This window comes from Betta splendens, chromosome 12 (assembly GCF_900634795.4).
Source record: "Betta splendens chromosome 12, fBetSpl5.4, whole genome shotgun sequence".
In the NCBI taxonomy this organism is placed as follows: Eukaryota; Metazoa; Chordata; class Actinopteri; order Anabantiformes; family Osphronemidae; genus Betta; species Betta splendens.
In genome coordinates this window covers 10,053,642-10,080,230 of record NC_040892.2, presented here as the reverse complement: position 1 = coordinate 10,080,230, position 26,589 = coordinate 10,053,642, and the positions used below count along the sequence as shown (strand labels likewise).

At 45.0% G+C, this 26,589-nt stretch overlaps 2 protein-coding genes across 10 annotated transcripts; one reads left to right on the top strand and one right to left on the bottom strand.

Moving 5' to 3' along the window:
• Positions 1-95: 95 nt before the first annotated feature.
• trim23 (tripartite motif containing 23) lies at positions 96-4,469 on the bottom strand. Of its 2 annotated transcripts, XM_029170115.3 has the most exons (11): positions 4,247-4,469; positions 3,469-3,631; positions 3,050-3,171; positions 2,687-2,965; positions 2,427-2,609; positions 2,125-2,340; positions 1,889-2,023; positions 1,687-1,816; positions 1,479-1,589; positions 1,109-1,233; positions 96-1,032 (listed from the first exon to the last, which is right to left on the bottom strand). In XM_029170115.3, the coding sequence occupies exons 1-11, from the start codon at positions 4,346-4,348 to the stop codon at positions 853-855; spliced, it is 1,746 nt and encodes a 581-aa protein (XP_029025948.1). In that variant the 5' UTR covers positions 4,349-4,469; the 3' UTR covers positions 96-852. The 2 variants fall into 2 exon arrangements, with proteins under 2 accessions (XP_029025948.1, XP_029025949.1); XM_029170116.3 differs by lacking the exons at positions 3,050-3,171; positions 3,469-3,631; positions 4,247-4,469 and having other exon boundaries at positions 2,687-2,770; positions 2,842-2,949.
• Positions 4,470-4,855: 386 nt separating this feature from the next.
• On the top strand, positions 4,856-22,762 carry mzt2b (mitotic spindle organizing protein 2B). Of its 8 annotated transcripts, XR_008696225.1 has the most exons (10): positions 4,856-4,993; positions 5,172-5,359; positions 5,453-5,613; positions 6,824-6,961; positions 8,169-8,327; positions 16,012-16,370; positions 17,691-17,789; positions 17,895-18,011; positions 19,214-19,266; positions 19,344-22,762. XR_008696225.1 is itself a non-coding variant. In XM_029170120.3 (6 exons), exons 2-5 carry the CDS (start codon positions 5,184-5,186, stop codon positions 8,312-8,314), a joined length of 621 nt encoding a protein of 206 aa, XP_029025953.1. In that variant the 5' UTR covers positions 4,856-4,993; positions 5,172-5,183; the 3' UTR covers positions 8,315-8,327; positions 9,040-15,636. The 8 variants fall into 8 exon arrangements, 4 of the variants coding, with proteins under 4 accessions (XP_029025953.1, XP_029025955.1, XP_029025952.1 ...); XR_008696224.1 differs by having other exon boundaries at positions 17,691-18,011; XR_003787859.3 differs by having other exon boundaries at positions 16,012-17,789.
• The last annotated feature ends 3,827 nt before the right edge of the window (positions 22,763-26,589 follow it).

Genomic DNA, 26,589 nt, shown 5'->3' with positions numbered 1-26,589 from the left:
ACTTTACAACCGTGCATTTATTTCCATTTTTATACATAGGTACAAGTAGTAAGCATTACATAGCAATGATTAAATGAAATAATGGTTCCTTGATAACAAGTGTCAGTGTTGAGTTTAATGTTTCACAAAGATTCACGTTACATTACTAATAGCTCTAGATTAAAAGGTGCACCATCACATAAGAACTCCAGACAGGTAAACTGTGAGATGTTGTAATAGGTAATATTGTCACATGACTGTTTTGTAGCGAGTTTAATACTCAGTCTCCTAAGAAACAGCAGATAGATTACTTGCCCCCGAATGAAAGCTGGTAGTAAAGCAGTTGACGAGCGCGTCTCAAATTCTGCGTGCAAGACACTCCACAAAAACTGAGGAAGAATCTGTGCAAAAATATGTCACAAGTGCTTTGTACTGAAGTAACATCCAACTTCCTGCTCATAAATAAGTTCAGTAAACACTTTGTTGTGTAACAGAAACACGACATTCAAACCAAACCTCTACTGATGTGCCATTTCAAGACCAGCTGTGGCATAAATAGGTTCACACACTTTAAAAAAAAAACAGCACACATAACTTAAAGAATCCATGGGTTAGATTTGCTAAGATGGGTTGCAAGGTTTTTGTAACAAGTTGCGCTTAAGTTAAAGAGTTTGTAGGTTTCAATGTGCAGAGCTGCGGCTATACAGAGTATTTGCGTCTTTATTTTCCATGTTGGTGCACAAAGAAAGATAAGTAAAGACTTGAAGGCTTGAAGCTGAGTCTTAGTCGCAGGAGAACTGGTGAGAGCTCACAGTCTGGGGTTTGGTTTCAGTCAGTAAGTCAGTTTAGTGTAATAAAAGGGGAGCTTGGTATTTAGGCTACATCCAGGACACCAGCAGCCACCAGCTGTCTGGAGAGCCAGTCCAGGCCCTCGTGAAGACCCGTCCCGCTGCGGGCGTCGCAGCCCTGAATGTGCCAGCTCCTCCCGCAGCATAGCTTGTGAAGGCTCAGCAACTCGGTCATCTCCTCTACGGACACGGCACCGGGAACGTCCTGCACAGCAGACATTGTGACAGTCAGCTGGGCTTTTTACAGAACGTGCATTTCTGGCATAGTGTTGGTCCGGTACCTGTTTGTTTGCAAAGATCAGCAGCAAAGCGTCTCTGAGCTCCTTCTCTGTCAGCAGTTTGGCCAGCTCACTGTGAGCCTCCATCAGTCGGTCTCTGTGGCAGCTGTCGATCACAAACACCACAGCTGCACGTGGACGAGTGAGGGGAGAGAGAGAGAAGCATTGTTATCATAAACCAACTTTAACTGTGAAAGCTAAATGTAAAATGCTGCTACTGAAACTGCTTCCGCCACAATTTCTGCCTATCAAAATTTAAATAATATTTGTATTAGAATTTATATTTTATATTTTCTGGTGGTGAAGAAATCACTTGTTCTATTGCTATAAATGCTATATAAATGTCAAGACCATAAACACTGGTAGACAATACCTTGTGTGTTCAGATAATAATGTTTCCAGAGAGGTCTGAGCTTATGTTTTCCACCCACATCCCAGATGGTGAATTTCAGGTTCTTGTATTCAACAGTCTCCACATTAAATCCTTGAAGACAAACAATGAAAATGTGTTATCGAACAAATGAAGAGTTTGGATTTGCTGATAAAAAAAAAATCACATCTAGGGAGATAAGAGAACGTACCAATGGTTGGGATGGGTTGCATGAACTCATCTTGCTTCAGCTTAAAGAGAATGGTGGTTTTTCCGGCTCCATCCAGCCCAAGAGTCACCACACGAATCTCCATCTTTGGACCGATGTGGACTCTGTTGTCCTGTGAATATTGTGAGCCAGGCTGTTACATGAGGCGTCAGACTAGTGAGCAGAATGAGGGAACCGTCTGTACCTTGGTGAAGGTGACAGGGATGCCAGCATCCAGCTGAATGTGATCTGCCAGCTCAGTGAACTGGTGCTGCTGCTTCTGAAGAGTCTCCAGCAAACAGCTGATCTCCTGCTTTGCCAGTACAACTCTGCAGTCGTCCTGCAAAGGAAAAGAAAGAACAGACATGAGACCCAATAACTACAGGCTTAAAAAAAAATGGGCCAGATTGTGCACCAGCCAGGAATCAGCATGTCTTCTACCTGCTGAAGTGTTTTCTCACAATGCAGGCAAGCTGTGGAGACCTGAGACAGCAGGATGGTCATGTCCTCCTGCTGCTGCCTCAGCCAGATCAGCCTCTCTCTGACATGAGCGTCCACCACGCTCAGCGCCATCTCCTCCTGCCGACACAAAGTCTCGTGGAGGTCCGCAAAATAAGCTCGGACGCAGGAGCGTGCACTCTCTGCTGTGCCGGGGACCTGGTGAAGGTGCGGAGAAGAGGTTATAAGCCGGGAGACGAATCTCAGTCACCCTCAATTCAGAGAAGCCCTTCGCCGTGTCTTACATGTTCAGTGTGTGCCATGCCAACTCCATCCTCCACTATCTGCTCCCCACCCTCTATCTGCTGCACGATGCCCACCAGCTTCCTGGAGTACTCCGACACCTCATCTGTGAAGGTGCGGATGCAGTGGGCCATGTCCAAAATAGACGCACGGATCTGATTGGCTTCAGTCTCAAGAACAGCATGCTGGAGACAACATTATAGAATACATAAGCACGTGCTGTAGGACAATGATATTTAATGCATCAGTTTCTGTCGGTTACCTTATGTCCCTGGTGCTTGCCGTACTCCTTACACACACAGCACATGAGAGGCCCAGACTGGCACGCCTCCTCTAGGCAGACAAACTCGATGGCGTGGACCTGATGCTGTGGGCACAAAGTCTTCTCGTGAGGCTTGTCAGCCAGCGGCACCCGGCGGTGTTTGGCCAGTGTGCGAGTGGAGTGGGTGAGCTGGGAGCACTCAGCACACAGGTGGGTGGCACACACAGTGCAGTACATGGAGGCTGTGTGGCTCTCGTCCTCATCACACCGGATTATACACTTGATGCAACAACAATTGTGAATTAAAATCATTTAGATACAAGGGTAATTTACAGAAACAGAGCTAAGAGTCAGCTTCCTTACTTCTCCCATGCCTTTCAGGGCTTCTTCTGACATTCCTGACTGGTTGGTGGCTCCATTCTGGAGTCGCTCCAAGAGCTCAAGAAGTGCAAAGTTCTTTTTTAGACCCCACACTCCTGAATCACCTGATTAAGATTAAGATTGAGTTGAAAGGTTAACACTAAAGACACCAGACATGTAAAAATCATAATTCTAAAAAAGCGCAGTTTTTGATTACTATATAACTAACTATTCAGCCTCCTCCATGTCAGTCACCTCTTTTGATTGGTTGAGAGGTTAAAGTCGATCTGGTCTGAGACTCTGATTTTTGAAGAGCTTTAACTATGACTAAACCACTTAGGCCAGTAACCCTATATCCTTCAAATCAACAGAGGAATCGAACATTTTTATGTCACAATAAGAGCACATATCCTTGAGCCTACCCAGCTCGGTGACCTGTCTGTCGAAGGGGCAGCGAACCGCTCTGCCATGCAGGGGCAACCGCGTCAGGCAGTCATGACACACCGTGTGTCCACAGAGCAAGAGGCGAGGGACTTTGTCACCTTGGAGAGAAAAGACGTCCTCACAGACTCCACACTCCAGCACCTGGAAAGGAAACATCTCTGATCAAAGCACTGACATGGTCTATTGGTTCATAGCAGAGAGAAAATGAACACGAGAGAGGACAGTGGAGTCCTGGATTCAGCACTTATGGGCTTTGTTTACTGCTAAAGGGACCCTTCTGTCTTAAAAACAAACTTTTAAAACAAACCTTTAAAGCAGCCTTTACTGTAATAAATAAACAATCTGTAGCTTGTGTAGTTTGAAAACAGCGTCTCTGAAACGCCGCGTGAAGGAGAGCAGGTTCTAACTTGCTCAGCTCTGCCACCACACAGAGGAGCTGCAGCGTACCACAACTGGTGCAGACGCGATCAAGCCATGCTAACCCGTTAGCATGCTGCGGCCACCGGCAGCAGCCTTCTGACGGCACGTACGCCAGGTTATGTTCACCGTGATATGAGCAAACGATTGCTCTACCTGTACAACAGTCCGTACACACACAGGTCGAACCTAAACGACCGCTAGCTGCCCGGCGCTGCGCCAACGCAGCATTCAGCCGAAGCCACGAAAGCAGCGCTGCTGTCTGTCGGTCCTTCATGCAAAACAATCGAGCAACATACAAAGGGCAGATATAAACTGGAGTTCAGAGTCAACATTGACCTTGACCGCGTTTCCACCAGCTCCCCTCCCGTGCCGGATACAGGGCTCCATCGCCGTCACAGCGCCCTGCTTGTTTGTTATCCCTGCTGCAGCAGCGGCCATTCTTGGACGGCTGAGCAGCAGCAGGAGGACAATCCTGCCAGTACTTCCGGCTTCGTACCTTAGACCTTATTATACCCAAACTACCTTAATAAGCATTCCATCATTATAATGTCACAAGGTTTGGACATGATAGTGGAATAACATTATTGGCATCGCCTTTAAAACTAAACGAGCAGTTGTAAAACACTACACAAATTCTTTTCATGTTGCGCATGCGCAATTCCACAGTTAGTGGACGTTATATATTTTTCTACTTATTTTATTTTGTACAGAGATCAAGTATACATCATAATACTTATCTTAATAAGATATAACCAAACGCAACCTCTAGATACACATAGAAAATGCTAAGATACGAAAAAACTAAAACCAAAAACATAATAAAATACACAAAAATGACAGGCAACCTTTAAAAATGGCCATAAAAGAGATAATAACTAAAACAGAATAGAATCATAATAACAGACACAACATCATAGGCATCAACAAGTTTTGGATGACGTACTAGAGCTTGTCTTTCAAACCACAAATCCCTATATTCAGCCTCTCTGACCTACATTGATGACGTGCTTTTTGCGCGCCTCTCTTGACTCAAACAGAAGAGACAGTGGATAAACGATACTTTAATCCTCAAAATCGCTAATTGTGAGTATTTATTTCTAATATGGATTAGTTGAGAACGTTAATCGTTTTTGTGTGATATTCTTAATAATGTTCATAAGTATGTAAATTCTGTCATTTTTAGTATTTTGACGCTTTGTGTTTGCTACATGATCCGTGTTTTTTTCTTTATTTCAAATACACCTTGTTTTTTATTCTTCAGATATTATCGGTGATGTCTCAACAACCACAACAAACGGTACCTTCCGCCCCCGACTCCCCTGCGTTGGTGGTCACCTCAAACGTGCAGAAATATGCCATAAAGAAAAAGAAGGTCCTCAACGCTGAAGAGATGGAGTTGTACGAGCTCACGCAGGCAGCTGGCATCACTGTGGACCAAGAGGTTTTCAAGTGAGTTCTGACAGTGGCCATTGTTTTCTGACTCTGCCCCAGGCGTATTTATCATAATGAAGCTGACATTGGTTCTGATTCTCACGCTGGTAGGATCATAGTGGACCTGTTAAAGATGAATGTGGCTCCTCAGGCTGTCTTCCAAACGCTGAAGGCGATGTGTGCAGGTCAAAGGGTGGCTGAAAACAACGGAGGGGAATCTGTAACTGTCCCCCAGACGACAAGCGGCACCACAGGACCGTCGGAGGCCAGAGGTGAGTGCCTGTTTAGACCGACATGCAAACACTAAAGATTTTTATTCCTAATGAGACTTATCACACTGATCCGGTTGATAATGGGAAGTGAAAGCCCTTGGCTATTTTAGTTCCCTGTTCCTAAAAAGGAGATAAACAGGTGAAGTCTCTTAAGTAAGGCACTCTAAAGTAATTAAATTCAGATTTGTTCCAAAAAGCAGTTTATTTACTGCAGACAAGATGTCTGCTCAGCCAAAAGTATTAAATGTTGAGTCTGCACCTACCGGGAAAAACACAAAATAATAACTGTGATAAGATATTTTTTGACTCCACACTATAGACTTAACCACTGATTGTGTGTTATGGCAACTGGTAAATGAATGAAGGACATATTCAAGGTGGGATGTTGTTTTTCTTGATACTGCATGTGCTGCAGGTTGTTATTATCTATTATCCATGCATCTTGTATTAGGTAAAGTTGTTAAACATGCCTTCAGGTTTTCCTCGTGACAAACATTTTAATAATGATTAAGTTCCAAAATAGAAATTATGAGTCTTGTTTATTAAGTCATCAGGTGAATAAGGTGATCTTTACCTGTGAAAGCCCATCAATAACATCTTTGTACCTGCAGCTGAGTCTGAATCCTCCCAGGCTGTTGTCTCCAAGTTCCCTAAATATTTGTTGGTAATTGGCAGCAGGCAGGAGAAATAACACAACCTATGGTAAACCGACGCTGGAAGCTTCAGTATGTGTGGGTCATTCTCTACCGAATGAAAGAGTTCAAGGTCAGCAAAGCACTGACTTCAAGCTTTTCACAACAAAGTGCAGCAGAAAAAAATGCAACTTTCAGAATGTTTAATACTTCTTTTCGTGACGCAACCTTTGAGTTGGCTCTGGTTATTCTTCCTGTGCTCGTTGCTTCTCACTTTCCCTTTTAAAGCATGTGAAATATTCACATTCCTTCACCTGAGGGCTGTACATGCTGCTGTAGAGGTCGGTGTCCTGCACTCTGCACGTCCTAATCCCCCTCACTAACTAAAATCCCTCTTCAATCCACCTGTGGTGAGACTTTACTCAAGTGGAGGTGGACTGAAGACCAGGGATATACAGAAGACAGACTTCTTTTTATAAACAGAAGGTGATCTTCACTGTGTGCATGTCACAGTTCTATCTAATTTCTCTTCTGTCCTTCATGACTTCTGCCTTCTCTGTGACACTTGCTTTGTGAAGAAGAGGATTCTTTGATGTCTGGAAAGAGCTCTAAGCCTCCTGCAGCTCCTCCCTCAGCATCGGGCCCCAAAGCCACAAGGGTCAACACTAAGATTGTGGTCTACGGCCCCCAAGACACTAGCTCTCCTCACGCTCAAGGTTCCCTCTGGCGCCTACACCTCCATGTCTGCTTGCCTGCTAAGTGTTGTGTATGTCTACTGTAATATCGGTCAGGTTGTGCCGAGACTTCATGTGACTTTTTCATTTCATAAGGCAACTTGTGAAATGAGCAGAGTGGAAACCGTGTATACATGCGTCTATGTTTGCATGTGTGTGTGTGGCCTGGAAACAAGATCCATGCGAGTGTTGTTCCGCACAGTTTCATTGCACAGTTGGGTTTTTAAAATTGGTTTTGAAGTGGTTGGAAAGCTAATAATCCTAAAGATGATGTTTTGGATTTAAGATGTACATAAAGCATTATGTTTCATTAATAAGCGTGAAGGAAAAAGTCCACGAAAATGGATTAACAAGTAGCAAAAGTAATTTATTTTACATTAATATTGTGGCTCCTCTTTCACAAAATATGTAAAGCAAACAGAGCAGAAAACTAATATTAGTAGCATCCTTATTCTTTTACAAGATGGACCTATATCATTTGAACCACTTGGTGCTTTATTTACTTCAGTTTCATTCTAATAGAAAAACATTTTTGGAAATACTGCTATGTCAAAATTGTTTGATGTGTGAGGACTCATCAAGACTAAATGTGTAACAGCTTTTAAACCCAGACCAGCGATTGTCAGAAATAGTAACAGCAGCATTTAACAGGATGTTGGAGACTTTTGTCACAAAAGGTAAAGCTATTTCATGTTTCTGTTGTTTAAATATATTTAAAGCAGATTCCGTTTGATGCCCAACCTGAGCCATGCAGGTCAGTGTGTCTGGCCCTGAAGAGGAAAGCTGTGCATGCACAGATCACAACTTTGTTTGCCACCTGAAGATAATGTTAACAAGCATAAAAGCCTCTTCAGTAGAGTGAGGTTGCGCTTGATTACTTATTATAAAACGTTTATTTGCTTTGAGAAGTTACTGTTTAGAGGCAGCTGCTAGTCATGTTAAGCTTCTTGGTATAAGTGAGCAGTGTTGAAGGGCAGTTCCACAAATGAATTAATGAAGTCAAAACACTGGAACAGTTTCCTCATCTGTGAGTGAAATACAGCTTCTCCTTTGCATCATTTCTGTCATCGTCATCTTTTCGTGTAGTTATTCTTTCATAATATCTGCTTGGAGCATGCAGACAATCAGCCGCAGTGTTTTTCTCCCGCGCTGCCTCCTTCTGACTGCTTTCCGTGCTTTGCGTCGGCAGTGCGCAGTAAGGCTGCAGCGAGCCACAGCGAGAAGAGCCGAGAGACCTCCAGCCAGCGAGTGCAGCGGCAGCCCAGTGCCACCAGAGGCCAGAAGACCAAGAGCTCCGGCAGCAGCAGCTCGTCCTCGCAGATCAACTCCACCTGAAGCTCAGCTCAGTGTGAGGCCACGTGTAAATAGAATGTTGGCTTTGATTATGTGCATTTTACTGTGGTAACAGTTTAAAGGGCTGGTTCACCTAAATCACAGAAAACAGATTTATTACTTTGCTTTGGATGATTGTTTCCCTTGTACAGAATAAGTTCGCTGAACAGAGACAGATTCTGAACAAACAGTGCACAAATCTCCTTGCAACCTTTTTATAAGTATAGTATATAACTTTATTACACTTTGAACAGTTCACGATTTGATCTGTCATGAAGGATGGGCTTCTCTAAACCCTGAAAAAAAATGAAAGCTCAACCAGTGACTGCAAAGATACAACAGATGTATAAAACATGTCCTCAACATTTGGGTAAACCAGTTCTTTTACACTTAAACAATTGTTCTGGCAGCTGCTACTGTAAGTTACTGACTTTTTTCTGGTTTCCACATGTAATTAATAACAACTGTGAGAACTATGAAATGATTTTCATTACAATCTGTATTGAAAGTGCAGCTTTTTAAAAAAAAGTAAATAACAGGGAACTTGACTTTGTATCAGCCTTGTGTACTAGTTCTGCCTCCAGATGCTGTGGTTGTGACTGACTTCCAATCTGACCATGTCATAAAACAATATGGTCAGAATGTTATTTAAACTGTTTTAAAGCGCAACCACTAGTTAAGCGTCCTTGTCTTTGTCCTGTACCTGCACGTCTGTCTGTTTCCACCAGGCGCTGAGTGGACTGAACAGCTGGACCGTCTTTCTTCTCTTGAATGGCTGATAATACGATCAGAACCTCGAGGTTATTCTGAGATGGCAGTGGATGAAGTGTCACTTCTAAGAATGCTCACACGGCTATTGATCCGCTGCTCTCACGGCCTTTTGTGATGGTATAAGATGAGCATGTGTTTTTAAGGGGAATAAATGTGATGCCTGCGTCTCCTATCACATGGGGGCAGCAGAAGCACACTGTCGGGCAGCTTTTCACCCAACGTGCCCAAATCTTTTCAGGATTCGCTATGAATGAAAGTGAATTTGTGCATTCTGTCTCCCTTTTTCTGTGCATTTGGAACAAAGCGTTTCTCATTCACAAACGCGCTGGCCGTGTATTTGACGCAGAGCCACGGCGAGAGCGGGGTGATGCTGCTTTGTGGTCTCTCCGGCTGCGGGTCTTTTATGTGGCCGTTTGTCCTGTTTATGTGCTCTCGCCTCTCCTCTCCTCTGCGCTCTGCATTGATGGCAGCGTGCCTGTAATTGATGGCACCATATTGCTGTGGTGTAGCAGGTTTAATGGGGCTTGACAGAGCAAGGGAAAGCAGCGTGCAACCAGGGGAGGGAACTTAACCCTTTCGCTCACCCACCCTCCAGCCGCGTCCCTCCCCGCTTCTCCACACGCCAGCCTCGCCTGTATCTCGGCTCTCGGGGCCCTCCTCCTGCACACCAGTGCATGCAAATGAGAATACAAACAGGCCCTCGGTTATTAGCTTTGTTTACGATTCCTACTGTTATCAGTGGTCATGGTAATGGCAGTTTGGTTCATGATCAAGGAAGCTCAGACACCCCTCTGACTCCACTTCCCAAAATAAATACTCAGCAGCTGTTGGTGCTTTCTGCTGTTTTGCTTGGAGGAGCCTAAATGTGTTTGACGAAGGTAAACGGTTGGGAATTTATTCCTTCGTATTTGGAGCCAGACTGTGGTTCCTGACGTGACCCATAGGGGCCAGTGTGGGTCCAAGCTGCCGGCGTGGCCTTCCCCTGCCTCGGATTTCCACTGGCATCCACTCCAGCATTTCGGATGTGTTTATTTTGTTATGAGGGAATTTCATAGCCAGTGCAGACTCTTCCATTAAATAGAGAGCGTTATCCTTCACTCAGAAGCACAGCGCACACTCGCAGCATGTGAATTCTACAGTCGCGCGTGTGCACGGTGGATGCGCCATTAATCAGTGGAGACAATGAAATGATGCCATTGTGAGGCGAGCGGCACGTTGAGGAACGAGCTAGTCAGAGCTGTTGGCAAATCATTAATGTAAGGCGTTGGTCTAAACCAAGTTCTCACACGCTTTCTGTGCAAGCTGTTCCCAGGTGACAAAAACTGGGGAGAGGCACTATTTTAAGACCTGGTATCACACCTCTCGCTCTGTTTTTTTGCCCCCATCACTTCTATTCCCTCCTGAATTTCATTCTCTGTGAGAGCACTTGGTTGGGGTGTGGAGGAATATCATCCTGTTTTCCTTCTCTTCTCCCGGGTATTAACTCTTAATCCGCGTTTCTCTCCAAATTTATAGGCCGCGTTCCCTCACTTGTTGTCTCTCCACACTGGCTCCCTCCCCCTTGGCCCATCTCCTTCCATCTTCGCGACGCCCTCCTCCCCTCCGCTCCCCGCCGTCACCCTCCTCGCCAGGCTGGCTGCAGATTGGCTATTTCCTGCACGCGCCCAGTAGAGCCCTTATCAGAGGTAGAGTGCTGATTGTTGGTCTGTCTCTCAGGCTGACTGACAGTTCGGGCTGCGCTGCTGAAATGCCTGATTTGGTCAATGTTTGTCTGTGGGGCCTTATCTCCACACCTTATATTAACTGCCTTGACAGTATGTGCAGGCAGTCGCTCTCCATCTTGTTGCACCTCCTCCCCACCACCGCCTCCCTCCATCCCTGTCTCTATCTTCTGCTTCTATACTCTCTGTTACGCTCTATAGTCTTTCAACCAGCGACTAAACGTTTTTCCTCCCGATCCTCCTCTTCCATCATTCTTCCTCTTGTAGACGGATCATCATCTTGAGCACCATAAACGTCACTTTATTTCTTATTTGGAATTTTTTTTGGCCAAAAGCAGAAATGGAGCTGACATCCTTTAAAGCGTTGCTTCAGCCACATGACAAAAAAGACCTCGGACCTGACCCTGCTTCATGTTTATATATGAACATAAATGCAACAAACATCTCATATTTTGATGGAAAACACAATATGAGAATTTCTAGCAAATTTATGCATGGCTAATCTTATGGGTGAAGCCATAATATCCACTAGAAATATTAATAGCCTCTAAATCTTTAGTTCCTTTAATGCATCATATTTTATTATTGTTGGACCATTGGTTTTTACTTAAACGGTCCAAAACTACCTCGGAAATCATCAATTGTAAAAATAATAAAAAGAAAAACCTTGACGTATATTAAAACTCAAAACATAACAGATAACTGTTATTTATATAAAACAAATTTGCGACTCCTATCACTTTCTTCTGTGAAACATTCAAGAATTCTCAGTTATGTTTGAAAAGGTGCGAGATGGGGAGAAAAGATAAAATACGACGCCAGATGCGTCCGAAATCCCTAAAATGTCGGCGAGTTCACATTTGATCATGCATCAAGCTTCAACGTTTCGTTCCCTGTGTTCCAACTGCTGATTTAAAGCTAATCAAGTGGTGATTGTGCTTCTGCGATGACAGGAATCTGTGCTGTTAAATCTGGATGCAGCAGAAAACGCCAAGGACATGATTTGATTTTCCACAGTTGCAGCTTCAGTTGAACAACAAAGAAATTTATCTCTATTATGTTTTAGTGGAACAAGGAATCTTCGCAAATACCGCCTGAAACTATCAAACGATCATCAGTGAGAGAGTTGAGCGCTGGACTCTTGGCTTTAGGTCTTTTACTGGATTTGAACAAAATATCCCGAGTCTTATTTGATGGTGTCCTGCGTTTTAAACAGTAGAGTCGGACACCTCGGCAGCCTGGGGCAACGTTCTATGATTGCTTTTAAGAATGGTGAAGCAAAAACATTGCCCAGTCAGATAAATCGGAGGCCTGATGATTGACAGCTGGTTGCAACGCTGTCCCTGACTCATCATACAATGAGGCCTGACCCAGCTGAAGCTCCTGGACCAGCTGCAGTGTCCGCCTCACATGGATGCTTCTCTCTGTGTCCAGGGTGTTTGAGAAGCAGAGCCAATAAAGAAATGACAAAATGCTCAAATAGTTCAGATTGGGAGCGGAGGCTCCTTTCCGTCGGCCCGCCCGCCCGGCACCAGGGAGCAGGAAGTGTTTGCTGCTCCGTGCTCTGCTTCAGAGGAGCTCGGTGCTTTGTAATCATGCTACCGGTGCTGCAGCCACAACACTTGTGATTTCAGCAGTACGTGTTGTGTCCTGCTGGCCTCCTGGGGACCAACCCCCCCCCTCCCTCCATCACCCACCAGATTTCCCCAGGTACGGCTGCATCTGACGTGCGTAATTGAGTAACTCCAGACATGTCCAGAGTTGGATGTTACACGTGTGTAAAAGCATTTTTTTACCTCATACATTCACATACGTATACATACATATACATTCATACATACACCGAACGCTCTCAGAGCTGTTACTTTCCGTAAAGCAGCACAAACCGACAGAGACTGACGAGGCAGACGCGGCCTCTTAAGCAGCGTGCGTCGTATTTATTCACGTCATTTGCACAGGGCTGCTCAGTCCGTCTGTTAATGGCAGCTGTGGGAGCGAGCGGAGTTCGCTCTCACTCGGACCCCCGTTGTGTGGCAGGCTGTCAGGTTACACGCAAAATATTTCACATCACTCTCTCTTTTTCCGGCTGTAGCAGTTAAATACATCAACAGTTATCATCTAAGTGTATGAGACACGGCACATTAGCACTTCAACTCCTCTGCAGTCAACAAGTGGGGAGACTTAGGAGCCTAAAAGCCACTAGTCTGTTATCTGTACTGGCTCTGAAGGGCAGTCACTTTCTGGAAATAAAAAAGAAATAAAATCACTTGTAAAGGGTTTTTTGTCACCTACACAATAAAATAGTTTAACTAAGTAAACAAAACGTCCAAATCATAAAAATGTCAGTTCAGAAATATTCATGTGTGGAGGTGTTATGTTGTTGGTCTCATGACCTCTGAAATAATCCAACGTGCTGGATCTGTACATTGTGCATTCAAAGTGCTCTGTGCTCTGGTAACAGGCAGCTGCTTAAAGAAGCAGAAGCAGCGATGCACAGTGTTGTGGATTATGAGCTGCTAATTGTTGACAAAAGAATAAACATGGAAGAAACGAGGAGTTTAATCATTTCCCAATTAAGACACTTCCAAAGGTGTTTTGCGAGCATGTGTGTGTTACCGTGCTCCAAATTCCTTTTAATTAAGGCACAGGCAGAGGTTACTCGTCTATCTTTGTCTTGGTTGTATTTCCTGAATTTTCTGTACTGTCTTTCAACTGGGAGGATTTTAATTGTCTTTAATTATGCGTATTTAATTAATACACCTTCAGTTTATAGTTTAGGAACTTTTAAACCTCCCAAGTTCAAATCATTTCTGGATTTCTTTTCTTTTTTAAATGCATTTGTTTGCTTGTGTGATGAAATTAATACAAGTAGGAGAACAAACAACAATTAAAAGCTATTTATAAGTTAACTTTTTGCAATACATAGTACTCCATGATTCAAATGTTTATCTGTTTGTTGATTGTTGAGAAGAATTGTTTTGTTTTGCTGGTGGTGTGTGTGTGTGTGTGTGTGTGTGTGTGTGCGTGCGTGCGTGCGTGCGTGCGTGCGTGCGTGCGTGCGTGCGTGCGTGCGTGCGTGTGTGCGTGTGCGTCTGTCTGAATGAGTGGCTGCAGATAAAGAGACCGCGGTCCTGCAGGACAGCATCCCCCTGAGGATCCGCTGTATGTCACGTCATGTCACCGCTCTGACTCGCCGACACTAAACCAGCAGTATTTGCATGTGTAAAGACAGATTGTGTACATTGTTGGCCACAGGCATGTAGGTGCGTGTGTAGCCTGTGATCCTGTGATGCTCGGACCGCGACAGGCTGCTGTCTGCCGGCCCATTGTGTTGGCTCCCTGGAAACGTGCCAGCCCACTCAGGAAATAATACAAGGCGCGCGTATGTCCGTCAAGCGACGTGGCCAGAGTCACGTAATTACCCTGTAACATGGCGACTATTTACATATGGTGTGGAGGTTAATGCCACGTTCATTCAGCTCTTTGTGCCTCGGAGCCGGAGCGTGTCCAGGCCGCTGCCCCTGATCTAAACATTTGCAATTAATTTGAGGCTTGACAGTTCTTTAATACAGGTTGTGGCATCCTGGAGTCTGAGCGATGCGCTTTTCAATCGAGCTCCGGTCACTTTGGAAGCAATCAATCCTCTGGACAGACACCGCACTACACTGTACTTCACTGTAAATACTGTGGTGTGGCTCCAGCACGTTTTGCCTCAGTGCTCATCAATAGTTTAACAAAAGTCGATCTCAGAAGATGATTGTGTGGATGGAGCAGGGCACGATTTTAGGGGAGATGTGTCACTAAAATGACATAAAATACATAAGTGTACGAATCATGTCAACAACTGGTGAAGGTGCAATATGAGCAGAACCTTTGGGATGAATGAGAACCTTCGCGGGCCTCGCTCTGCTGCCGCGATGTTCACATTAGATTGTGAAAAATCTCCAAACTCGCAGGTCGCGTTGCAGACCCTTTTTTTTCCTTTACTTCTTCTTCTTTTACATTTTCACCTGCTCCTTCTGTCTCCTGACTTTCCATGTATGAAAGAAAAAAGAAAAGCTCCCATCCTGTCACTTGCCGCCCGCCAGCACCCTCATATTCTGTCGCACTCCCTCTATCTCTGCCCCCCTGCCTCTATACACTAACCCCCCCACCCCCCTCCCCCTCCCCCTCCCGCTCGCTCTCTCCCTCTTGCATTTCCCCTGGCAGGCTGGTGATTGACACTTACAAATTACCCGGCGGCAGTGGCATTGTGTGTGACCCCTCTCTCTCATCTCCAGCCCGCCGCCGTTTTGTCATCTAATTACTGTGAATCCCCGGCCTGCTCCCCACTGCTGCATTTTTAATACGCCTGCCCGCCGCCCCTCCTCACGCTCTCGTTCTCCCTCCAGCTCTCGCGCACGCCCCCCCCCCCCCCCTCCATTCACCTGCAGCCTACTTTACCTGCATCTCTGTCCAATACTTGGAGTGCAACCATCGTGTCTATATCCTCCCGTGCACCCTCCGAGTGTTTTCTCTCCACCGCCTCCATTATCACACCATCACCTCTCCTGCCTCCTCTCTCTGCTCTCCTCCTCTCGGTGGAGTGTCACTCCATCCCACACACAGACCAATCCATGTCAGTGTCTCTGTTTGCTTTCAGTTTCCACTAGTAGCATTAAAATGTTTGGTAAACATGTCCTATTCTTACATGATCAATAATTATTTTTACCTGCTGTCTATTATGTCTAAAACCCCTAATGATTAGATTTTCAGTCATTTAGTGATTTGTGCTTTATTAAGTGTATGTGCACTGCAAAAACTTCAAATATATATTTTTCTACTCGGCTCAAACATTGTATTTTCTGACTGTGTATGAATAATGGCTGCAATGAGAATTATGGTTTTTTAATTATGTTAGTGCAAGAAATATCAATTCAGCCTTTCTATTATTAAGTAACACGTGAAGATTATTGAAGAAAAATATGCAAATTGTTTGAATTGTAGACTCTTTAGTCTACAACTAGGACAACATTTCTAACATGTTTGCAGTTTTCTCTGAAGGCACAGATGAAGAGGGGAACCAATCCAAACTTGTGACAAGATGCAAATGTCCACAGACACAGAACATTCACAGTTCCGCTCATTCCTGGGCCTCACATGGAGTTTTTACCTATTTCTCGTGTGTGTGTTTTCATATTTGTGTGTTTGTGTGTGTCCATGGCTCAGCTGTCCGCAGCCAGACAGAGCTCCCCCGCCGATCCCCATCTTCCAGCTAGAAATCAGCAGAGCATGGCAGACTGCTGCTACAGCACAGCTCCGGAGGAAGGAGGGACGCGAGAGAGAGAGAGAGAGAGAGCGAGAGAGAGGAGATAAGAACACGGGAAAACAGGAGAGGATGACTGAAGAGCTTGAATTCATCCTGAGTGTTATTTTGTCTTTGGTTTGCAAATTCTGCAGCATCGGAAAGTTTTATTTGGACCATAGGCAATGGATGCCTCGAAGCCAGGCCGAAAGAGACGTGGAGGCAGCCAGGCCAGGCCAGGGCCGACCTGCCCCTCCACCTCCTGATGTGGCCCCGGGGCGTGGTAGGATTTAGCATGGCCTCATTACCTTGTCATGAGTTTGGAGAAATATGGGCCTCCTGAGAGAAGCTCAGGGACGTGGGCTGATGAAAAGAGAAAAGGAAGGGAAGCTGACAGCAGCCGCACGGAGGGAACGCAAAAGGAACGGGAGGGAGGAATGAGGGAAAAGAGAAGGAGGGTAATTGAGACAGAAAGGGAGGATGGAAAGGGAGAGATGTTGGCAGAGCTGGAGAAACAGAGAGAAGATGGGGAGGGATGGAGCACCGCGGGGAGTGGCGAAACTAATGGTCCTGCCCGGAGTGATAGCAGTCAATCAATCACCTTTAAACAAAAGCAGCAGGCCCAGGAGAATATTTAAGAAGTGCTTATTTAATTAAAAGTCCCTTTGCTCATATTTATGGACCATCCTTCCTTCAAATATTAACCTTCTGGGCCTTGAGAGGCTCCGGACAAGTTGGCCCTGCTCCGTTGGCCGACGGGCATCAGATGTGTGCCACAAAACAACACAGTGTGAATGAGGAGCTGCAGAGAAAATACAGGGATACTTAGTAAAAGTAGTACATGATACAGTAAGTGTGTGTTGTATCATGTAGTGATCACACAGAATCTACATATCTCTAACTAACCCAGATGCTGCTGACACAACCATCACTGATATTGATAATTAAAAGTAGTGTTTCTGCACAACAAATATTTTCAAAACCTTGATATTTATTAATATTTTGAATGTTGAAGTCTTGGTGACGTCCTTGAATCAATTTTAATCACCTGTTAACGTGCTGGTTGTTTTGTTTTTATTATTAATCAGTTCTTTGATCTGTAGAATGTCACAAAAAAGAAACAGAAGTCTGTGGTCACATCTCCAAGTACCAGCAGCCCACACACAATATACTAAATTAATATTTGATAAACAATGATTCATCGCATCAAATATCTATGCGCTCTACGTATATCAATTTAAATTAAGATTATGTTTGGTTTGATTTAATGGTAAAATTCAGTATTACTGTACTCTTAACATTCAGGAATCACAGGAGACAGATTAAAAATTAATAGGCTTAAATTTAAAACAGCATGAACTTTGGACCTTTTGGCTTTTTTAATAAAAATGTTTTTTTTTAATTTCTTATCAGTTTGCTTGGGCCAAACAATAATAAATAACAATCGACCAACAAATGGTATTTTGGAATAATTACAGATCACCTGCAGTCACATCATTATTGTACTTTTTTCTGATTTTCACTTAGATCACTGTCAGAAATAATCATAAACTTGGAACATTATTTCCTCTAATGCTAAGTTCTGTTGTCTTTACCTTTTAAGGATATGATGATTATAAGGTTCAGATGATGGCTGCTTGAACAATAGAAAAATGAAACTACTCAGCCAGAGGAAAAGATGCAACGTGCGTGTAATAAACGGGTGAGATGTGCAGCTGCGGTGTTGAACCAACATCTCTGTGTTCTCACTTTATTCGTCACCGATCCAGAAACCGCTGGTCTCCTCTTCCTGCATCTTCTCCTGCAGCTGGTGGATTTGTCCTCTGTGACATCCGACGAGCTCTTATGCATTCGCACACATCTTCAGACTGGGACTATCAACACTTCACAATGTTCTCAGTTTCTAATGAGACTGAGATCACAGGTAATGTTCATTTAAGACCTTCAAAAACACTCCACTTTACATAACTGTTTCATGAGCCGGTGCTCACTTTGTGGAAGCACCTCACTACGTTCAAGCACCCACCCGGGAAGCGCTTGTTCATTACATTTGGTGATACTTACACACAATGGCTGTATTCTTTTCACTCACACCTACATGTTTGGCAATTTTCTGCACTGAACTTAATTACTGAATCCATCATTGAATTTATTTTTTAAAATGTACCTCTCTAGATGAGTAAGAGTAAAAGTAGGAATGTAAGTGTTTTTTTCTCTAGTATTTATGTAAAGCAAACACACAACATTTGTTTGCATGTAAGAGTCCTGGGTTTGGGGACAAAGTTACAGCGTCAGTATTGGTGATGGGCAGAAACATGAGCGGCTGCTAAAATTACAGAGTCATCTGCATACATTATCCATAAATAAATAACCTGCTAAACACTTTGCTGCTAACACAGCAAAACACTGGCATTTGTGGACACAACACTGTAAAGTCACTTGATAATTTTGTGCATTTTCAGTAAATACGTATAAATGCTTTAGGATGACTATAACTCTTTAAACACAATGTGAATGCAGCAGCATCTGAAAACGTAGCTGCTTTGCAGAGCAAAGAGACACAGGCCCTCAGTGGTGTGAACACTAAAATAGATTTTCTACTAATTTCACACTAGGTGAAAATAATTCCTGTGATTATGCCAACTGTCAGATGTAGCGAGATGTGCCTACCTATGTACTGTACAGATTATAGTTAAAACAGAGTGCAAATAATGATTTAAATTTATTTACCTGCAGTTTTTAGTGACTAAACCTAATTTGCTGTTTTTGCTCATTTATCTGTTTTTACTTGAAGAATCAAGTGTTGTTTGTCTGACCTGTGCACCACAAATGCTGCTCATCCTTCATTCATGAGTTACCGGAGAAACTACCATATCTAGTGAACCTAGAAAACCAACAGATAAAAATAAAATAGTTTTTAAATTATTACTTTGCTATGGAGGAGACCCAAAACAGAGCTACAAAGAAAATGTTGACTTATGTTGAGCAGGTGGATAGTAATGAGTAGTAGTATTGCTCCGCTTGCTGGATGCTTCAGTGAGCAGATATACTGTAAAAATACACTTCATCAAGTTTGGCTCACCAGTTTTAAACATAATAAAAACCAGTTGCCTTCATATCTTTCAGCTTGTGCTGCCCCCAAGTGGCCAACGACTAACCAAGGACCAGGACATGTAAAGGTAATATAAAAATAATTGTTTAAAAAACAAAACAAGAACAATCAACTTAAAGATGCGCTTCTGTTTCACTGTTTCAGTGACTATGGAGGTGGAGGGTGGCCGTCACGTCACTGCTACAGACCCTACGGAGCAAGTGTTCTCACAGAACAGGACAGGGCAATGGACCAACAAAGCACAGCTGGAGCTGCCTGGAGTTGAGCGGGTGCTGTGTCCTGCTTGCCTTAAATTGGATGTGAGCAGCCACTGTGAGGGACCCGCACAGACCTGAGCGCTGCAAGGCAGGTCTTCAGCTCCAAGTCAATTTTGTTTATACAACCCAATATCACGCATCACAAATTTGCGTCGAGGGGTTTTACGGCGTGAACAGCATTTACGCCATCCTCTAACCTTTTAATTTGTACAAGGGAAAACTCGGCCCTTATGATTTCAACAGTACAAGTTGATGTTTGGTGTTGATGTTTTCTCCTGTGAGGGGAATCTAAAATGAAGACTGTGCGTAAACTTCAGAATTGTTGTTCTCAACACAGCTTATGCAAGATTAGAAGTAAGATCTCACGCGGGCGATGAAAGCACTATTTACCACAGAATGAAACACGTCTCACACAAATGAAAAAACAGCACATGAACATGGATATTAACGTAGCTAATTAACTCTAGAGCCGAGCTTTACCTTACTGTAGTCGTGCTCCTGCTCCCAACAACAGCGTTTACACCATTAAAAACTAAAAATCCTTCATGTAACTATTTCAGTTGTCCATTATCTTCAGAAGCCTCTTATTCTGACAACCAATCAGACTGAATCAAGCCTTATCTGGCCACATGTGCATTGCAGCACGTACCACAAGCCTTTTTAAATTGTTTGTTTTATGCATGGTGTTGTGTTTGTGTTGCTGTACGCGTGTGGGAGAGTGGAGGAATTCAAGTGTCTCACGCTGGAAAAAAAAAAATATCGAAATGATAAAGCGCAAGGCAACAGAGAGGAAAGAGAGGCGGCGTATAATAAGGTCAGAGAGAGAGAAAATTGTGTGTGTATGTGTGTGCGTGTATTTCTGAGGGAGAGACAGACAAACAGACCAGAGACAGACAGACAGAGAGAGAGAGAGAGAGAGAGAGGTTATTGCTGGAAAGCGTGAAGACAATAATGCAAACTGACACTTTAGAAATGAGATGCCGGTTGCCTTGGCAACAAGCCCTGGGCTTGGGGCTACCAGGAGGGGTGATGCTGGGTGAGGGTGAGTGAGTGCTGGGTGAGAAGGGCTGCAGAGAGGACCGAGATAGTGAGTAAATTATGTTTGATTAGAAGCGCAATCATTCGAAAAAGGCAGAGAAAAGCCTGTGGTGCCGCATCCAGCGATCAGTGGAGGGACGGGAATGTGCTGTAGCTGTGGAGACGGCGGGAAGGCGCCACAGGAAGCCGGACAGGTGCCGGGCTCAAGGGTTGAGCGAGGCTGTTCAGCGGCGGTGTTTACGTTAAGAACCACCGGAGCCTGGTTAAGGACAGAAAAGCAAATTGGCTGCGTTTTAATTCTGCCTCCGCTGCTCGGAGACACAGCTGTGCTGCTAAACACGATCAATAGGAGCTCAGGTGAAGGAGGAGATGTCGCGTGTACATGCAGGAAGCGGGCGGCGACGCTGGGAACAGACGTGATGCGACACGAAGCCACGCTCCACTTCTTTGTGGAACGCGGGCGTTGCAGCTACTGTTCGGTGGTTAACGGCAAAAGGCCTCTTTGTGATTAATCAGCCTTTTTGAAGTTACTACTTTGCTTTAAAACACTCTGCTGCATGTTAGCCAGTTTATGAATGTTTAATAAACGGTCTGTGACACATTATTATATGGGAGTATGCAAACATAAAGGCATGTTGTCATACATTCACCACACAACTGCATTAAGCATTCAGCACATTATAGTGTAATATAAACCAGTCATTAGCCAGTAATTATACTCTATAAATACAAAGACTGGTCTTATAATATATTTTAATTTTTTTCAAAATGAGCATGTCACTAGTGAAATAGAGAAGCATAAAGTATCAGCGCAGACAGAAGGAAGCAAGCTCGCTGTGCATTGGTGCAGGTGAGGTGAGCAGGATGTGACCCCTGTGACCCCCGCGCTGCCTTCGCCGTGCTCAATCTACATATGTACATGCTGGAAAAGCCGCAGCCGCAGCCGCAGCTGGGCTCGAGAGTCCTTGTGATTCTACTGAGGCTCTCCTTCGCCTACCGAGGCTCCGGGTGATTCTCCAATGGACAAATATCGAACTCCCCCTGAACCGGCTCTTCCCTGGCTCCCGTTGTGCCGCAGTGTTTGATGAGACGTCGAGGAAAGCGATAGTTTAGTCGCGAGCCGTAAACGAGGGGCCGCGGTGATTTGTCACAGGCTGAACTTGCTGCAGTTGTTGCACGTCCACGGGCTCATTTCTGCACGTCAGCAACCAGTAATGGAATTACACTACATTATATATGTTCCTTTTAAACAAGCACACAATGCTGCACGTTTGATATGTGGCACGGGCGGCGAACATTTTTAATTCAGACAGCTGGAATTGCAACAGTGATGCTGTTGTCAACGTTTTTTCAGCCTTATGCAACAAAACAAAACTGAGCTGCTGGAGCGATTTAGTCCTTTATCCTTTCATAAAAGAAGCTTGTTGTCTTACAACAAAACTTTTGTCTGCTAGAGTTCAATTATTGAAGTTGTACTAATACAGAAAAAAGATGATTCTTCTGCTTTCGCTTCATCTTCTGCCACAAGACCTAATGTTGCTCTAGTGTGGACTCAGTGTGTGAAAACCCAGCAGCGTCCACCTTTGAATGGGCAAAAACATCTGAGCTGAAAACATTGACGCTAACGTTGCTGCGTGTCTGCTGAATGTGCAAATATGCTGCTGTTTGCGAACAAGCTAATCAGCGCTGTGTTTACAGCGCCTGCAGGTCCGGGGGAGTCTGGGCCCCCGGTTCAGAACCTGAACGCACCACAGCTGACCTTTGCAGAATCTGTCTCTTCTAGTTTAACGTGCCAAAAAGCCAAACAATTCGCCACCTACTCGTCCCGTGCTGCCGGCATCTGTGTAAACTCCTAATTGACGTGTGGAGTTGGAGCAAACATTAGTGTGAAGCGCTTCTCAACACGTGACGGGCTGCGCCGTCGAGCTGGGACGCGACGTGTGAACGTTTTGCGGGCTTGCGCGCGTAATTATGCGCCGATCCAGGAGGCCGGCGTCGCTACACATCTGATCCGTTTAAAGTGGTCCGTCGTGTTGTTTGCTCCACAGTACGTCCTGCTACAGAGGACCAGAGGAAAGAAAGGTTTAGAATAAATCTTAGGAGATGACTGGTTCTTTATTGAGTCCTGCTGGGATTAACTGGTTTCCACAGCAAGTCAAGATACAAAGACAGGAAGAGACACACGCTTTAGAAGTTCAGACCGCTCCAATCGCTTCCAGCAATATGTGCAAATACACATGAAAATAAATAAAGCAAACTTGAAAAATTGCACAATTCTCACATTTTTTTACACATATTTTGCATAAATTTGAAAGTAAATATTATTCTAATCATGTGTGCAAAGTGTAGGGTGAACTGTGCACCGCTTCCACCAGCACGGCGCGGATGTGCACGCGCGTGCACGCACACACAGGCGCTCACGTGCACGGGCGCAGGGGCTGCAGAATTGAATGCGATAGGGAAGTGAAAAATTATTAACCCGGGGTCAGCTCTCAGCCTCAATCTCGGCAGCGCTCAAAGAACATCCTCGCCTGATTTACACTCGTCATGTTCCACAGCACACATTTGCATATATTTATTAAATTCACCACGCATTGGAGAATAAAATATAACAGAGCGGGGGGGAGGAAGGGAGTGGAGGAGGGGGTTATTTAAAGGAGGCGTGTTTCTGATAGATTTGTCTTTCATTCATATTCATTTGCTCTGTGTTTGTCCCTGTCTGCCTCTCTCTCTGTGTTTTGTTCATTAGCACGGAGGTCAGCGCAGGCATCAGATGTGACTGCGCGACGCTTTAGGGAAAACATTGCTGTTGGTCAGCCTATTGAATTGACCTTGTTATCATTGTGACAGACTGTGTTATTTATCAGTTAGTTAGATAAGCCGGCACGGAGGACGGCGACCATTCCCCCCCACATGAAAATGAGCCTCGGTACCGAATCAGCAGCGACAGACGCGGCCCTCGGGGTGTTTTCACGCACGCGCCCACAAAACTCGCTCCCGTTTGATTGGGCCGCGAAGTGAGAGCAACAGGAAGCGGGTTGTGTTCGGCCGAGCGCTAATGACATTTCTGATTTCTAGCAGTGTGGCTCCGAAGTTGGTCGGAAGGTCTGAATCTGCAGTCCCTAAAACATCTTAATAAATTCATGGATACCGGATGATTAGTCCTCATGACTTGAGCGCTTTCGGGACTTTACAGTAGCATAACCAGTAACAATTCATGAAATAACAACAATTATAACAAATAGAGTTTAAATTAAAAAAAGTGTGCAAGCTGGTGAAATTTCAACCAGTGCCCTATTACGTGCACCAAATGAAACACAGAAGAAATAGTTACTGCTCAAAACATTTATTTATTTACTAATTTGCTCTAAACCTATGCAACAAATCTGGATATTTTTTAACCCATCTAAATTATGAACAAGACTGGGCTCGAAGGCATCGTTTAGATGCCAGGTAGAGGAGAACCATTATCTTACATACTTGCATTCATATGAACTGTATGTTGTGATACTCAAGAAGCGGCTCAACCCTCTGCCCTGCATGATACAAGGGCGGGGGGGCTGCAGCCTCCTGAGCCCACCCCTCTGCAAATACCTGCTCATGGGTACAGCCTGGCCTGGCTGCGCTTGTTTCAGTCAAGAGGTTATAATCGAAGCTAGTAGTGAAAAGTGCGGCTTAACAGTCTTCTCATATTTTCATTGTTCAGATGTTGGATTCATAAAGCGTTAATTATAAACGTTAAATAATCCTCCAGTGCTTAAAAAGTTCAGATTGGCCTTGCAGTGCTCTCTACTCCATCCTATCCCCGCCTCCTCCTCCTCCTCCTCCTCCTCCTCCGCCGCCTCCTCACACCAGCTGATGTGAGCAGTCATGGCAGGTGGGATCAATAGGGCTAAAACCTGTCCAGAGTTTTAATCCATCAGCGGTGAGCTGGGAGAAGAGACAGGGCCAGGAAGCCATCACTCACAGACAGACCCGCGCTCCTTTCTACTTCAGCTGCTAAATGGGCAACTGGACAATACTGTCACTCAGCAAAGTTTCTTTTATTAAGTAAAACGTGTTGTCTGCTGACTAGATGTAGGTAAATTATTTGTAGTGTGTACGCATAGGGACAGAATCTGCACGGATATAGCATCTGTACGTACTGTACGTGCAGTAACATATGCATGTGTGTGTATATGTAAATATAACTTAGACAGTCACAAACAAAAAAACAAAACAAAACATTGGACAAACTCCACCGCTGAGCTGGGCCGACTGCCAGGCAGCCTGCCTCCCTGGAAGGCCCCGTCTCATACGTAGTAAAACAGTTGGCAGGAGGGATGTGAATCTCTTCCTCTCCCTCATCGTCCCTCTCTCGCTCTCTCTCTCTCTCTCTCTCTCTCTCTCATCCGTACACACACACACGGAGGAAGAGGCAGCGGTGGCTGACGACCAGCAGGCAATGCCAGTAGCCCAGTGAGACTACTGGACATGCTGGGACCAGCCTCAGGAGCTAGTTCCCCCTGAACTACAGCTGCAACCAACCCAGGCGTCGTAAGACAGAGTCTGTACGTATACGAACACACACACACACACACACACACACACACAAAGGCGTCCGTCTGGTGCCGTGCCATGTGTCTCAGCTGTGCCAGCATCCCGCCCCCCACCCTCCTCCGGCCTGGACCTCCCGCATATGCCACCCCTCTCCAGCCGCCTCTCCCTCCTCCTCCCCTGCTCCTCCCTGCCGGTAGCCTTTGTGGGCTAATTAGCGGTGAAATTGGTGAATTGCAGGCTCGGGCACACACACACACACACACACACACACACACACACACACACACACACACACACACACACCCCTGCACCCCCCCTTACAGACACACACATACAGTCAGTGAATTGCAGGCTCAGGCACAGCAGTGCAGACACTTCAGCATAGCCAAGCGCCACTTCAGCCCCTGAAAAGCCTCTGAAATGGGGCACACAACACAAAGACAGGAGTGGAGAGGAGAAGAAAGGGAAATAGCCAAGTGAAGGAAAGAAAGAGTGGAAGCGGAGATGGCGGAATACATTTGCTTCAGGTTCCTTCTTACACGTGATCCCGCTCTGATCGTATAGAACGTCCAAATTAGCATCTGTGCGTTCTCACAGTCGCACGCTTCAGGCTGCACATTAGTTTAAGGGGCACCTGACACTCACCTATGTGTCATGAGCTCACGCTAAGAAAGAGCCGGTGAGTGTCTTCGATGGACTGAGAGTGAGCGAGAGCTTCTAGTCTCTAATGATTTCTGTGATGGACGACTCTCATTCCATCATTCCTCCAAACCACCCACACCCCATAAATTACCTCCCATATTAAGAGGCTGTATTAAAACCATGCAACGTGTTAGGGCTCTCATTTAAAATTAATAAGTGGTAATTATGGAGGGAGGGAATCTGATGAGGAAAAAGGGAAAGACTGAGAAAGTCCAAGCCAGGGAAGTAAAGTGAGAGGAGTAGAGGTGCGATGGGTTTGAGAGCAGTGGGATCTAAAACATACAAACTAATCAACAGAACATGGAAAGAAGGCAGAGCGGTTTCATCCCACAGATGGTTTGATTGAGCGTCTGATATCACAACATGGCTTAGCAGCTGAGCATGAAATAAAAAAAGCAGGTGGATGACAGGCCCGCAGACGCATTGTTGTGTTTCTCACCACAGGCTCAGATTGAAAATGAGGGAAAACGGCAACAAAGAAATTAGCAACAAATACGTCTGCGTCTTCTGCCGTGTGCATTCATCTCATTGAATACTTTGTCTGTGACCACCTGCACTATCTTTTATGAACCACGGCTTAAACAGCCACTGCTATAACATCTTGAGGGGTTTTTGCAGCTCGGGTCCTCCACAGTCTCCCTCGTCCTTCGCTCCTCCCGTCTCCTCTGCCTTCCCCACCTGGAGTCAGGCTCCGCCCACTTGCTCACCTGCATCTCTTTACCTCACTAAGTACACACACACACACACACATCACGTCTGCTGTACAGTGAGCGCACGTCAGGCTGCAGCTCCCAGATCTTCTGCGACATCACCAGCTGTGAGTGTTTCTTGCCCTGTTGATCTTTTTGTCCTGT